At 36.2% G+C, this 16,816-nt stretch overlaps 1 protein-coding gene across 1 annotated transcript in view; it reads left to right on the forward strand.

Moving 5' to 3' along the window:
- LOC121725651 (sorting nexin-7-like) overlaps window positions 1-16,816 on the forward strand; it is a 147,598-nt gene that overhangs the window by 127,928 nt on the left and 2,854 nt on the right. Inside the window, exon 9 of the mRNA XM_042112685.1 lies at window positions 14,675-14,720. Within this exon, the coding sequence (XP_041968619.1) occupies window positions 14,675-14,720 (46 nt within the window). The remainder of the gene's footprint in view (window positions 1-14,674; window positions 14,721-16,816) is intronic.

Genomic DNA, 16,816 nt, shown 5'->3' on the forward strand with positions numbered 1-16,816 from the left:
ATGTTTTCAAAATTCATTAACTCACCAGTAGATTTTGATATTTTAATTAAATCTTCTATTTGGTGAGCATTGAAAGAATTGAAAGTTATTAGGTTTGCGGACAACTCATGCCATTGATTTAAAAATAAATGGAATTCACATACTCTGGCACTTCTGGGTATATAAAAGTTATGTTCATTTAATAAAATGTCGGAATTTTATTAGTTGTTCTAAAGCTAACCTACGCTCAGCCACGGCTTTCAACAAATTTGGATTCCAATAATGTTTAGGTTTAAAATTTTTACTTGGGTCTAAATTGCACTTTATCAAGGGTACATTATTATATACCGTACTAATCTGATAATAGCATCCTCTAAAAATCATAATCCTTTTGAATGTACTAGATAACTGATAGTTAGAAAAAACATCAACTAAATCAGTACTATACTTTTCCCGATCGGCCTTTTTAAAATTACGTTTCTCAAATACACAAATCTCATCCCGGTAACTATATTTGATTTTGATTATTAAATGATCGCTTCCTAAATTTTCATTGAAAACATGCCATCTTAAATTCATTGCGATATCAGTACTTACGAATGTTATATCCGGTGAAGAACTCTAAACAGGCCCATCCATTAACTTAATCCTCGTATGCGTGCCGTCATTTAATGCAATAAAACCACCATCTAAGGATGAATCCAACAGCTGATTTCCGCGCTGATCAACCTTGTAGGACCAATTTGTGTGATGGCCATTAAAATCCCCTACCTATAATTGTCTTTTGCGAACATATGCAGAAAGTGCTGTCCCAATCAACTGAGCTAGTGCCAACAGATGATAGGCAGTAAACACCTTTTAAGTTTTCCAAGTATTTACAAATTTACAATTAAGAATCTTAACATGCAAAATTTCTATTCCTGAGTTTCCTATATGAACTGGGCACATATAAGCACGTATTGATCTGTGGGTAATAATGGCAACACCTCCAAAACCGACTCTTCTATCTTTTCTAAAAATGATTCTTTATTTTCTGAAATATTTTTGCCCAATCAAATCTCCATTCGTCTTCCTTTTCCTTCTTACTTTTTTCAGTATCGGTATTATCTTCCATCATTTCTCCATCAATTTTAAAGTCGTTAATCCACGAGTAATCCTGTCTTTGATTCCTGTCAATAGTTTCAGTTCTTATTTCTGTTTTCGCTTAACTACATTTGAATAAGACTGACCAGATATTGGAACATTACAATTAGGAGATAAATTAGGCTGAGAATCATCATTTGGTGTAGATAATGTTTCATCTGTTTTTGCTGGTAATAATGGAAAATCAGTAGAAATCTAATTATGTTTACCATATACTGCTTGACCTTGTTTCTTAATTGCATAGTAAATGTCCAAAGCTTTTTTATAAGTAACACTGTTATCACTCATGATCTTACGTATAGCTTGCTCCTTTTTGAAAAATGGACAACATTTATCTAACGCCATGTGTGCGCCTTTACAATTTATGCATTTAAATTCCTTGGTTTTACAATTTTCATGTTTTAATCCTCATTTTGGGCAAAAAATTTTACCTAATGAGCAAAATTTCCTTATGTGACCGAAACTCCAGCAAGCCGAACATTGTGTAACTGGAAAATAATATGCATCAACTTGAAATCGAAAGCCATAAGCTGTTATAAACTCTGGACGCTTATCACCTTTGAAGCATATTCTCAACGACTCACTGTCAACCCATTTACCATGTTCATCCATGCGTTTAAGTCTTTTCAAGGACACAATCTTTGTAAAATTTTCAAAGATTTTCTGACATTTCAATATCGATGCCCTTAACAACTCCATAGCATAAATTCAATTGATCAGTAAACTGACATCTTATATTCATGTCTGATTTGTCTTAATTTCGAGCATTTCATCAGATTTTCTGCCTGCTCTAAATGATCAAACTGAATAAACTATTTATATGCACTTTTGTACTACATTGCTTATGTTTTACGTATAACATTGCTTATGTTTTGATAACGTAATAATTTAGCGAACGCCATCTGCTTAGGTAAAACTTCTAAAGATGTCAAACAAATTTCATAACTATTACTTGTTGTATTTTTGTTATTCATCAAAGTAACTTCCGGTGAATCGCTTCTTAACAACCTTTTACTTTTTCTACGGGTGACATTTGCAGAGCCATCATCATTACTATCCTCGCTGCTTTCTCTCAACCTCTTCTCACATAATCTATTCATCGTTATATCATCCTGTTCACTTTGCAAAATATTATAATCCGTCATCTGTTCAAGCTCCTTTTCGCACTCATTCAATATTATATCATTATCTGTTTCCCCATTATCGTCACTATCAAATGCCTCCTCCATTGTTCAACGTTATCGCAAGTGTAACACGTGCGCCGCAATAAACCTAAGCTCGACACACTATTATACCGGCTCAGCTTTAGACGCGCGCTCGCAGCCTGATGAGCTATTAGATATTGACCATCTAAAGGAGGCGATAAAACGCATTTACGATGATTTGCTCCTTTTAGAACAGTGGTGCAAGTCCTTCGGTATTTGTATTAACCCCAACAAAAGTCAAGCCATCATTATTGGAAGCGCTAAGCTCCTATCAAAAGTTAAGATCCAGGAACTTCCATCTCTCACATTCAATGGCTTACCAATCCCATTTGTTCAAACAGTCAAAAACTTAGGTGTTATTTTTGACAATCAACTCTCCTGGAAACCGCACATCAACGCAGTCAGTAGCAAACTATTCCGTGCAAGTGGATCTCTTCGTCTCTTCGGTAATTTTCTTCCAATAAAAACTAAAATTGCATTGGTTCATACATTGCTTATGCCAATATTGGATTACGCAGACATCTGTCTCATTGATATTAACGAAGAGCTTTTAGATAAACTTGAGAGACTGCAAAATGTTTGCATCAGATTTGTCTATGGCCTGCGGAAATACGATCATGTCACAGAATTTCGGAGGAAGCTTCGTTGGCTTCCTATTCGCTTGCGTCGAGACTGTCACGTCCTCTCCCTTTTGTACAACGTCCTTTTTGTTCCATCCTCCCCGTCCTACCTTAAAAACCGCTTTAAATTTTTGCATGATACTCACCAGCTAACATTACGCTCTTCAAGCAATCTCACTCTCGAGATCCGTCTGCACTCTAATTCTTTATATTCTAAATCTTTCGCTGTTCGTGCTGCTTCTCTTTGGAATACTTTGCCTCTAGATATTCGACGAGCCGGTTCAATAAATATTTTTAAACAAAAACTTAAATCTCATTTTCTTAATATGCACTAGCTTATTCCTGTCACATCTCTGCTTTATCATCAATAATTATAGTTAACTGCCAACATAAATAGACCTGGTTTTAGTAATAGTTAGTAATAGTTTTAGAATTTGTCTTAGTTTTAGTAATATAAGCACTAGTATTAGTTAAGTTTGCGCACCTACACGATTTTTATATCATTCCCAATTTTCTATCGTAGCTACAAAAGGTTGACTGGTAGAGATTGCTTAGTAGCAATAAGTTCGCCTTTTGTACATCAATTAGTAATATTTATTATTGTATCTTTCGTATTATGTACTGTATTTTGGTGTGCAATAAAGAGTTATATTATTATATTATTATTATTACTATTTATGTTGCGCGGCGAATTTTTATTAAAATGTAGTAATGTATGGTGTCGTTGGCTACACGTACGACACTTGGATGCACTTGAACAATTACTTATTTTAAACTCAAACAGGTAACACAATCTTCATTACCCTTTACATATTTAAATCGAGCGGTCGGAGTCAAGTTATTAAAAGCGGGACATTTAAAAAAGTGATCGTGCACAATGTTGTTGCACATTTTAAGTAAATTACTATTATTATTAGATTCCGAACATATTGTTACTGCCTCGTAGTTTAGTCGAACTTTGTTTGCCGATATTATGAGATAAGCTATTATATTATGAAATATCCCGCGTATTAAGAAATATTCGAGACTGATCTCTTAAAAGAAATGAAACTATCGAGTGTAGGTATTTTATTATTACGCTCCGTCATTTCAAACGCACGTTTAGTGTGTCGGTCGAACTTTTTCAAAGCGAGTTGTAGCAATTTGAAATCTGAAAGGTCGTCTAATTTTAAGTTTTTTAAAGAGCTTACTGCCGTGACAAAGTTATTCTTATATAATTGGAAATTAGAAACTGACGTGGGTCCAGACAATTTCAGGTTTAAAGCTTGATCTAAGTATGTAGATGCGAGGACGCAAGTATCCTAATACCTATCAAGAAGCGATTGTAATATTATTTGATAGTTTTCCGAATTTGGTGTAACACCTGCAAACACAGTCTGCGCCTTCGGGGACAGTTTACCTAGTAGACAGTACAATCTGTCAGCGTTGGTCAGACAGACATTATCGTGCACAGTAGATTTAAAACTTGCATAAAAAAGCGGCTAATTGCGTATATCACCAATGAATGACACGAGCTCGATTGCAGCCAGCTTCGGCTGCATACGTAATGTATCGATGCAAGTCGCGCTGCTGAGCTTAGCGTAGTTGTACGCGTGACGTGACTAGACTAGAGTAGACGTGATTGTACGCGTTTTATAACGCAATACAGTTCTTCGAATGACATGTATGCTTGATAGCCTGGTTGGGAATCAGGATTTAAAGAAGGTTACTCGGCGTTACAGTCGTCTAACAATTTATGAAAATTAGTTCGAATTTTCTCTATCGTCATTCAAGAACTTAAGAATAATTTCTTATGAGCTTCGCATGACTCAGCGTTTTTCGAGCGATCGTAAATGTTTTGAATGCCTAAGCTTCCTCAAAAAGAATCGTGATGATCAGCCAGCAACGTCCCAACCCAGCAATAAGGCGAACTCATCCTCCGCAAGTGAACGACTCCAAGCATCACGGGAGACCAAAAAAGAGGATGAGAAAGAGAGAAATAAAAATGAAATTAAGAAGTCTCTAAACTCAACGGCCAAATTAAAAGCGTTTGTGGGCTCCATCAAAAAAGTACTTCATCGTGAAAGAATGATCGAGGATAAAAACACCCTTTCTCGGATCAAGGCTTCGTCACAAACAAATCGGCAGGCTTTAGCAATGGAGGCTTTTTTGAGGGAACCATCTACACAAACACCGGCAAATAAAAACAAAAGATATAGGGCTGATCTCGGGCAAGTGCTCCCGCCAAAACTCAGACTGGCCCAGAGCCCCGAAGATCATATAATAAATGCCTTCCTCGAGTTCCAGGCGATAATAAGAGCAAATAAGACCATAAAGCTCTTGACCTGCAATAAGATCATGCAGGCCTATCAGCGGAAAAATCAAAAGCTGTTAGAAGTGAGACTCGAGGATGCAAAAGCTGCCATATACGACAATGTCACCTCCACAATAATTGCCGGGGCGATGACAGGGCAGTATATGACGGCGTTAAGTGCCGACTGCGGATTCGTGGTTCTGGACGAGGATGAGACAAAACGCACGGGAACTCTCAAATTTATCACAAAATCTGAGGATCCAATAGTGGTAATAGCGGAATGTACCAGAATAATGCTGGAAGACAGGATACTAGAAATGGCAGAAGTCCTATCTGGGGACCCCGAATCCAGCATGGACTGGGATATATTCGCGAAACCTATCAACTACTCGTGGGTCAATGGGGTTCCTGGATGTGGGAAGACAACTTGGATCATTAATAACTTCAATGAGGAAACAGACGTTATAATAACAACGACAATCGAAGCAGCCGAGGATCTAAAGCAAAGGCTATCGCTACGAACTGGCAACAAAGTTAAAGATAAAGTTCGTACCATGGCCTCTTTGCTGGTAAATGGGACAAAAGAAACCTACAAAAGGTTGATAGTTGACGAGGCCCTCATGAACCATTTCGGCTCAATCGTCATGGCGAATCAGTTAACAGGCGCCAACGATGTTATCCTCATTGGAGATATTAACCAACTCCCGTTTATAGAGCGTGAAAACCTCTTTAAACTTAATTACACTCGTCCAAACCTGGTAACCAGCATCACCCAGGAGTTGTCTTGCACACACAGGAGCCCTATGGATGTGGCATACGCCTTAAGCATGGTCTATAATAACATCTATTCATCGAAGGAAATAGTGCGGTCCCTAAAGCTAATGAAGTATTCAGGAGCGAGAATACCTAAAACCAATCTAAATACCCTGTATCTTGTCCACACACAAGAGGAGAAAGCAGCCCTCACTAATACAGGCTATGGATCGGGAACGGACTCTCGCGTCCTCACAATCCATGAAGCTCAGGGATTAACGAGTCCCTCGGTGATCATCATACAGACCAAGTCCCGAAAGCTGGCAATCCATGACAGCGTTCCTCATGCAGTTGTAGCCATATCCCGGCACACTAACACCTGTGTCTATTACACTGACACTGATGGAGACGCTGTGGCAAGCTTCATAAAAAGAGCCACGGAGGTGTCAACCGAACACATAAGAGATTATAATATAAAAATGGCTATAAAAGACAGGAACGATAAAGTCCTAAGCCACATGGCGGGTAGATTCGACACAGAACGATGTCTTTTTAACAACCTAGAAACTCCACCCAGCTTGAGTGACCCCTCTCCACCAAGCCAATGTCACAACATCTAAAGGCAAAGGGTGGAGCAGCATAAAATCTAAGGAAATCGGAAAATGTCGGATCTACTGGCCGCCACACCGACTGGGACCTCACCGTTCAAAACATTAATATTATTATTATGCAATTTATAAAACAATAAATGTATATATTTATTTATTATATGTATAACATATTATACTCTATTCTATTAAATATACATATACACATATATATATATATATATATATAAAAAAAAAAAAAAAAGTGTCCATGGCGTGATGGACCACAATTAATTAAAATTCATAATATTATTTCAATTATCCTTGGTGCGAAAAATCTAAATAATAAAATAACAAAAAAAGGATATGGACGAACAGTCTATAGACGGCCCCAATTTTATAATAAAAAAAAAAAAAAAAAAAAAAAATGTTTGAATGCGCTGAAATAAAACATTACGCTTTGCTAATAATATTGCTAACCTTTTGTCATCCAAAATAGACTGTTTGTCTTCTTTCGACACTTTCGACATTTTATGTAAATATAATAATTAATTACGACCGTATGAAACTAAAATCGAAGTATTCAAATACCTAGGTATTTATTTAAATGTGCGAACAGATAAAATACTTGAGGTTGCTTTGTAAACAAATATTATACGATTGTAAGTACGTATAAATTACAGCGAGCAATTTGGCGGTAAAATATTAAGTACCAATTTGTAATAATATGGAAGTAAGGTACACGGTGCGGTCCGGGGGTATAATACAATCCTGTGACTTTATATGCGGGAAAAGATAATGCGGGAAAAAATAGATGCGGGGAAATATTTAAAGTAAATTACGGGATGCGTAATGCGATAGGTATGCTGTAGCAGTAATGAAGTAATTATCGCAATTTATTAAATTATAAAAGGCAACACTTCAGGCGGTTTAAATAAAGCCCTTAAAATATGGAATTTGCAAGCGACACTATAATATTAAATTATTATTATGGATGTAGGTAGCAATTACCTACTGCGGTGCGGGAAAGGAGAACCACGTAATGAGTTATAACTTATAAGAATAAATGGATTAGTTTTATGAGTGCAGCCATGAACCACAACTAAATAAGTAGATATTCAAGGAGAAAACTAAGCGGTTTGAGAATACGGAATATGTCCGTGTCGAAGTGACAAAAATAATGCGGATTGATTAAACCGAAATATCCGTTTCGAAGGACCAAAATGATGCGGTTCGAAGGTACCAAAAATGGTGCGGTTGGGATAAAATGGCCGATTTTAATATTGCCGTCTGGCGATTGGCGATTTGCGGAAAAAAATAAATTTAATAAATTCCCTTCGAATAGGGACCGCCTAAAGTAACCGCCAGTAGTATGCAAATACCTGGATGCTGGATCTTGGCGCCAATTCTCGTCTCTTCCTCTGCGCGATGTGGTTTTCTGCACTTTAACTTTAACACTTGTCACTTATTTATAGTTTATTAGCGAACACTAGCGTGGCGGATAGACACAGGAAAATTAATAGAGGATATATTGACCGAGGTGCGGCCGCGTCAAGAGACGTTTTTCAAGTGCGAGTGCCTCATGCATTCTACGTGGTTGGTCAACGCGGGCGCTTCGCAAATCACACCACTTGTCCTGTCCAAGCAGTGCATACGGCGTCAGTGGGAAAGGGATGAGGAATATCGCTCAATTTGAATTTAGTCAACAGAAGACGACTTTAAATAATAAAATGTATATAATGTAAGACATAATATGCGAAATGTAGATGGCGCTAACAACATTAGATATTTAAAGTTTAATAATTTTGTTTCAAGTATTATAGTATTAATATTACAAGTAGTAGTGTTACAAGTAGTATTAATATTGAAAAATACGCGGATATTCGCGAATGCGAATATCCGTTACATCCCATATGTATTTGGTTGGATTGTTTTGTTGAGACACTGGATTGTTTTGTTGGATTGTATTGATTGATATTTTGAAATGCTTATTAGATCTGGTGAATGTGACGGTATGGGGATTGGGGACATAGGAAGTTGCGGTTGGAGATGGTCTATTTGGGATGCTAATAATTTGAACTGGTGATTGTGATGGCACAGGAGTATATGAAGATGCAACATAGGATGATCTATGAATTGGTGACTGTCACTGAAAGAGAGCATAGAAAGTTGCGGCTGGAGATGGTCTATTTGGGATCCTAATTTAAACTGGTGACTCTGACTGCATAGGAGTAAGATGCGACAGAACATAATATACGAATTGGCGCCAAGTCAAACATAGGAAGGTGTTAAAAATTGTTAAATTTTTAACACCTTCGTATGTTCAATTAAAGTGAATTGGTGACTGTGATATGAATCTTGTCGTGGGTAGGAAGTAGAATAGAAGTTACAAAAAATGTTAGAAATGGCGTATGTGTATGATGACTGTGGTATGAGTCTTGTCGTGGGTAGGAAGTAGAATAGAAGTTACAAGAAATGTTAGAAATAGTGTATGTAGGTTTTCTAAGAAGAAGCTCATTTATTTCATGCATCATAATCTTTCGTGCTTTGAATAATTTCTTAATTTCTTTGCCAGTAATTTCCTATATAAACCACAATCGTCGTCTTCGACGTCCTGTTTCTTTTGAGATATCACATTATTAAGCGTTTCGAAAGTTTGTTTTCTAGATGACGGCGTCTTTGACGCTGGCTTGTGTGTGTGGGAGAAATGCTAGACGTGTCTCTACTGGCCTGTGTGTGCACGCTATTGTGGTGATCCATTTCTTCGGAATGGTATATAATATTATGATTTCGATGTTTTGGTTCTCAGTGTTCCCAGTCTGATCTGATACACCTTGTTGCTCATTGACGTGTTGTTCTTCATTTAAAGATGATGATGCCTATAAAAATATACAGACATATACATATTATCTTTTTTTTAGATACTTACCGCAGACTCCAGTAGTCTGGTTAACGAATGACTCAAACGAGGGTATAGAGTGCGTGAACGGGAACCTAAGCGATTTCTGCTGGAACTTATTCAGGGTGATTAGGGACAAAACATACTAAAAGTCCTGACGTCTAGAAGGTGTGACGTAGGGGGGGGGGGGGGGGATAAAGGTCTAAACTTTTCGTTTTTCGCCAATAACTTAAAATCTATGTGTTGTAGAAAAAAATATTCTATGATGAAATTAAAGCTTACTTAATTCTCTATAAATTAGATTCTATACAGTTTTTTCCAAATTCTCATCCGTTTTCGAACTACACGCTTAGGAAAAGTGAAAATTAAATCTGGTAAAGTCACAATTATCTTGCTTTTCTTCTGTCACAGTGCCAGTATTTTTTTAATCACCTTATTATTTTCTTCTCCTGTAAATAAATAATAGATCAATATAATCATATATACCTACTTGTACCTACAATTAAATTAACTCTTATTACCTGTCGTAGAGATGCTGGTAAAGTCACAATAATCTTGCTTTTCTTCTGTCACAGTGCCAGTGTCTTTTTTAATCACATTATTATTTTCTTCTCCTGTAAATAAATAATAGATCAATATAGGTGCCTACTTAATATTAACTCCATAATCAAAATTCAGGTCAATCAATCCCTATTCCACTCGACTAGTTTTCTATGTCTATACCAAATGTCATCTCATCTTCTGCACCGGAGGAGATGGTAAAGCAAGGTTTTTTTTTCTTTCTTGTTTATTATATAATTTTAATTATAAAATAAAATTTGTATTAGTAATAATTACCCGTAGTATCAGATAATAGCTCGTCATAAAAATCGTCACCGGAAGAATCATGCAAGGAAAAATGGTCGTCTTCGTCAGTACTACTGTCATTAGAATTTCTTTTTACTAGTTTTTTCCCGTGTGTTCCTTTCACAGTACTCTGTTTAACATGCATATTCCTTGTGCCTGAAGTTGAGGGCAAAGGATTATCGTAACTGAACTTGTGCAGGCTGTATGTTTTGCGTTGAATTAAGAAATTCATGCTTTTCTGTAGGTAAATATAAGTACCATCTAAAATAATCACAGCGTTAGAACCTTGATTTCCAAAAAATGCATTTGGAATACTTAGATTTCTTGCTATAACTTCTTCTCTTGTTAAATGGTCTATGTCAAGGTAAAGAGGGACATAATCTTGTGTTAAACATCTTGTTAAATGATTTTTTTTCTAACGTTCTTCTCGAGAATTTAAATAATGTTGCCAATCGTTCATTAGGTTCTCCAGTTCTTATTTTTGACAAATATATGCCCAAACATGTAGCAGGATTTCGTGATCTCGCTCTTACGGCCGTTCCCAATATTCAATCTATCTCTGGTTTGACATACAACCGATCGCAGCTGACATTGAATTGACATAAAATATAATGTCTCTACTGTCTAATGTGAGCTATTCCTATCTCTAGTAGGGCAAAACCAGAGATAGATCAAATATTGGGAACCGTTAGTGATGGGATTTGATCCAAAATGACATTAAATTGATTTTTTGTCAAAGAAGTCCAAAAATGGAATTCATCGTCATCAAAACTATCTAGGTTATCGAAATCTTGTTTTGTTTCAAGATCCCATTTATAAATGTTTATTATGTCTACCATAAAGTCAGGGTTGAAATCTTGATGATTATCCTGTAGTATCTGCTCTTCCCATACATTGATTCTGAAGTGCGAATGACAGACCCTTGCACGATAAGGGATATAGAAATTATGATGTCTTAGCATAAGGAGCTTTATGAATTTCGATACAGAATGACTTGGTGCATTGCGGCAATTGCTAAATATGCAACGTCTTGATGTATTAGAAGCCCTTGAATGGCCGCCAAGACTAAAAGTACTAAGCGGCAATAACTCTTCCTCTGGCACAACTGGTTCATTGTCCGGCTCGTCTGGTTCTGGAACTAGATGAACCGGCTGTTGTTGAGCTTGCACTGAACGATCAGCTCTCTAACAGCAAGGATAGCATATAAATCTTCATTTTGAAAATAGCGAGTTGGATCAACATCCAACACGGTGTGGCCACTTAGGGGTATGCACAGTCCAAAGCCCAGTACATATTGTACATGTGCTTTATAGCCGCACAAATTGTAGGTACTTGGTATCGTATTTCTGCAGTGATTACAATCTCATATTGTTGTATTTGTTCCCAGGATGGTCACACTGCTACGATAAACGGCTGGTTTGGAATACCTTTTTCGAGGTAGAGCATATCTCTCTGGATGCACAATGTTGCAACGCGAGGCACAAAACCATTCCTTGTCTCATCTCTTGACAACCTCCATACTTTTTTTTTCGGTACAGCTATGACGGGCATCTGTCGGAGTAGGGTAACTATCTCTAGCAACGCGGCTACGTTCGTTTGTTTTTCACCAACTGTTTAAGAAACACATAGACTTTATTAATGGCTAGTCAATTGGTACAAAGTTAGCAGATAGAGATTGAATCGCTGATTGTAGGCTAGGTAACTGATTGATTAACTATTTATCTACAAAATATGAAATCTGAGGTGTGTCGGTTTTCTCACGTTGTTTTCCTTCCCTGACATGTAAGTGGGATATAATTTTGTAGATAAGCACTTAAAACGAAGAAACCTAACCTTCATGAGTGATTCTGCCTGTACGATGATAATAAAAATATAGTTTATTACCTGAAGCTAATTGTTCTACTTTGTTGGATTCTGCCCTTTCAGCAAGCAATTTTAGGAGCCTTTGTTTAATTATGGGAAAGTTTTCTTCGAATTCGCGGTTTGCTTTTGGGCACACGACCTCAAAATCAGTAGTGAGCTGTGAAATAGTAGTAGTAAGTTAGGTAAAATTGAGTTTTTACTTTTATCATTTTATTATTTATAATATACTAGCTGACCCGGCAAACGTTGTTTTGCCATATAATTTTTTATATTTTTTTTTGTATGAAAAATAGATGTTGTTCGATTCTCAGACCTACTCAACATGCTCACAAAATTTCATGAGAATCGGTCAAGCCGTTTCGGAGGAGTATGGCAACGAAAACTGTGACACGAGAATTTTATATATTAGATTAAAGTTTACGAAAACTGTGACACGAGAATTTTATATATTAGATTAAAGTTTAGTACATTAGGTACTAAACAAAGAATACAGAATAAAGGAAAAAGTATCATTAAATTCAAATAAAATTAAAATTAAAATTCTTTATTTCAGCAAAAACATACAAAATTTCTAAAAAAAAAAAAAACATTACAGTGTCATTTATTGCTGTTTACATTACCAAAATATGATTAACTGTAGTTCTCACACTAGGATAACCTGTGTCGTGAGACATTATAAGACATTAAGTACAAGGGTTTTTAAAACTTTCATGTTTTAATTTTCTAAACTCACCAATTCCTATCGTTGGGCAATTTGAGCGCCGCAAATTTATGACAATACTCTACGTAGGTGCATTCCTTAATATTGTTATTGCGGAGGTCAAAGGTGTCTCACCATTTTGAAATTAGCATGTCATAAGAAGAAGATGACCCTTGAAGCCAATCTAACGCTATTTTTGCGTTTTTTTGATCACTAACATTCAATCAGTCAGGCAAAGGCCGTACCCGCTTTTTTAAGATTTTTAACTCTCAAGAAATCCAATTTCCTCTTCAGTGTCATGGCTGTTCTTGTAGAACATCAAATTGCCCCCTCGCCGAAAAGTGATTTCAGACAATATATTTTTTAAATATTTTACATGATAAATGCTCGCGGCACTGAATGTTGTAATTTATACGAGGAAGAGCAGTCTTCAAAATAGTGAAAATCCTGGACTGTCATTTTTTTCACCACGGTGTTCGAACCAGTATCAGCGAAAGCTTTCCTGCAAAAATCTTTAAAGTCATACACTCGCTTGTTCTTCTTAAGTGGTTGCTCCACTCTATAGTGAAATTCATCGGCAGCCATAAAAGTATGACCAACTTCCAGATAACGCAGCAGAACACTTTCAATTTTTACACCCTTGGAATTGACTAAATTTTCTAAGTAGGAAAAAAAACACCCAATTTTTGTTTTGGGCCGCGCAGTTATCCAGCCACAAAATCACAAGTGTTTTGCCAACTTCATGTAACCTTTTATCACCTACAGGAACAAAACTCTAATTGAAAACGGACAGGAGGGAAACGGGACGGAGCCTTTGACAAAAAATTGTATATATCGTATCATGCATTGTCACTCAAACTAAACGTGTATACAAAACTTCAGCTCAATTGGTTAAATATAATTTCTACTTCAAAATTGAGTTCCAAAATTCCACCGTAACATACATACAATACATACATACAGAGCAACTCAAGCATGTTAAATAAAAGCATTTAATAATTTTATAGTGTGTATCATATTCCTACTTAAATTATTAAATATTATGACATGCCACATAAGTGTTAAGCTTCGACGTCGCAGGCACAACTGGCGCGTTTCAATTAAACCCTGCCCTCCTTTCCTCACCCCTAATCGTAAATAATTTAAAGAAAAGGCACAACGGGATATTTTTGCCTGTTATACGTTAATTAATTGAGATATGCATGGATCATTAATTAAGTAGACAGGGCACATCTGGCATTTGAGCCCTTTCTTTATGTTATGTTGCAGGTGTGACTTTTCAAAGTAGTTTTTAGTAAAAATCTGTATGAAGTAATAGTCACATCTACGTATTTGTGCCTTTTCAATGTAATGATAAATGTGCCTTTTCATTCAATAAAACATGAATATTAGTCTTATTTGTGCCTTTTGAGCCTACTGTATCTGAGAATTCCTTAAAGATAAAATTCTACAATAAATTGAGCAGATGTGCCTTTTTTTCTGATTCTAAATATGTATGTGTATGTATTGTATAACTCAATTTAAAAAAATGTTAGTTGTGCACTTTTTTCTTACGACGGCAGAATACATTAACACGTTAAAACGTTGGCTACATTTGCGTACGATCCTGATTAACGTGCTAATTACCGCCTAAACACGCAGATGGAGCAGAGGCATAAATAATTAAACTGCATAATTACCTCAAAACCCGTGTTTTGTGGAATAGTATACGAATGCTAAACAGCAGCGAATTATCATATAAAGTTTGATAAAAGATTGCTAATAATTTATTATGTTTTTTTTTCAGCTGCCTATGTGTCTGGCACTAATTCAGCGGACGATGTACACAACAGGTTTGTATTACGCTTTACATAATTATTTTACATGCGACCTGCAACTGGCGAAGCGCCAGTTGCAGGTCGCAGGTTCAAATCTCGCCGAAGAAACAAACAATTAATTAAAATGGCTGCCGAAGCGGGTCCTATAAGTCCGATCACGTATCAGGGTTATTTCATTTCCACAGCTTCGATACAAACCGAAAGGGCAATTTTTTCGTACACTAGGAAAAGGAACAAGAGTCATAGGTCCAGGGCCCGTCTATATACATTTTGCCCAATACTGCCCAGTATTGGGCAAAATGTATTCGAATGACGAATAACGAATGAATACATTGCTATTTGGTTATTCACGAATAATAGATAATTTCTTTTATTCAAAGGAAAATTATTCGAATGACGAATATTTTTTTTTATTCGTTAGTCGGATAGTGAATAAAAATAAAACAAGGAATAATGGAATTTAAATCAAATATTTATTTTCTTTCAATTATCATAATATTGTATTTACAGTTTAGTGGAGCGCCTAGAGCGTAAAAATCATGCAAACCTCCGATTTCCGTTATAGTAGATGAAAATTAAAAAAGAAAAAAAGGGAAAATTAAAAAGGAAAATGTAAAAAAGAAAATGAAACTTTAAAAAATCTTTCACTGAAACAATTTTCGGAGTTCTAAACCTCTAGGCGCTGCACTAGTTATAATTATTTCTTAATATTCGTTTTCGTCACTACTCTTTCTTCAAACATGTTGTCAGACAATCTGCTTGACTTTGGCAGGTTTATCATAGTGGCGTAAGAAAAAACACGTTCTACTGATGCAGATGAAGGCAATGGTGTATTGTATTTATTTCAGGATAGCGATCTAAAACATTGAAAGTGCTATCTTCTTCAGCAAAATATTGAGATACTATTACATCAGCCCTGGTTTTTGGTGACTGCTTTTGTGTGTCAGCTTCGCTTCCAGAGTCTGAATCGAAATCAAAAAATGAGTTTTCTGGATCAGTAGCAACTCCATTTTCAGAATGCGAAAGATTCTTGGACACTTCTTTTGCTATTTCATGTTTAAATAATGTTTTGATTCTTCTTTGTTCGTGTGGTGTAATGCAACTAAACCATTTGTTCTTAAATCTCGGATAGGACAACGTCGCAATTATAGCATGTTGACCTTTAGGCGTAAACAGTTGAAAAAACTCCTCGAATCTTCTTTCAACGCTTTGCCTGTATGCTGCTGCTAAATCATGGCAATAGGTTAATGGAATGTTCTCTAATTTTTGTATTTTCTTGCGTAAAGACATTAAACATGGAATCAGAAGTCCATATATTTAAAGCAACGGCAATAGGACATGAACATGTGATATATTCGTTTATATATTCATATTCGCGGTCACAAACAAAGCTCTATGAAGTTGAATGTTCTTGTCTTTGATGGAGTAAATTTGCTTCATAGCGTCATATAAGCTATTCCATCTTGTAACGCCAGGTTTGCTAAGTGTATGTCCTAAAACACCTTGAATGATATCTGCTGCCTTGGGACGTCCAGCAGCATTCCACAATATGTTACAATTTTCGTAAGTCACCACCTTCATCATCCAAATCATCTTTTTCTAAATCAATCGAATCAGAGTTTAAAATTGATACACCAAACTCTTTGAATGCTTTGATGAAGTTGGAACCATTATCAGTAACTGTTGCGACTATCTTCGTGGAGTTCAGATTAAACTCGGTGTGAATTTCATAAGTATTATGGCAATTCGTTCATAATTATGAATTCCAGGAAACCTCCTACATGCTAGTGTTTTGCATTGTCGGCTGAGATCCGCATCTATCCAATGAACAGTTACTCCAAGAAAACTTCGTTTACGCCTCGACCATATATCAACAACAGTGCATATATATTGTGCAGCTTCTAACATCGATTTGAACGCGGACATTTGCAGCGCATGTTCAGAATCAATTCTTCTGCTCAATGTTCTTCGGCTGATTACATTAATTATTCCGTGGTTTTGTAACCCCAAATTATTTAACATCGTAATAAAAAATGGATCTTCTACTGCATTCAGTGGAATCATTGAATTAATGAAGAATAGTACCAAATCATGTTCAAAGTTTGTTAGGG

This window comes from Aricia agestis, chromosome 3 (assembly GCF_905147365.1).
Source record: "Aricia agestis chromosome 3, ilAriAges1.1, whole genome shotgun sequence".
NCBI classification, from domain to species: Eukaryota; Metazoa; Arthropoda; class Insecta; order Lepidoptera; family Lycaenidae; genus Aricia; species Aricia agestis.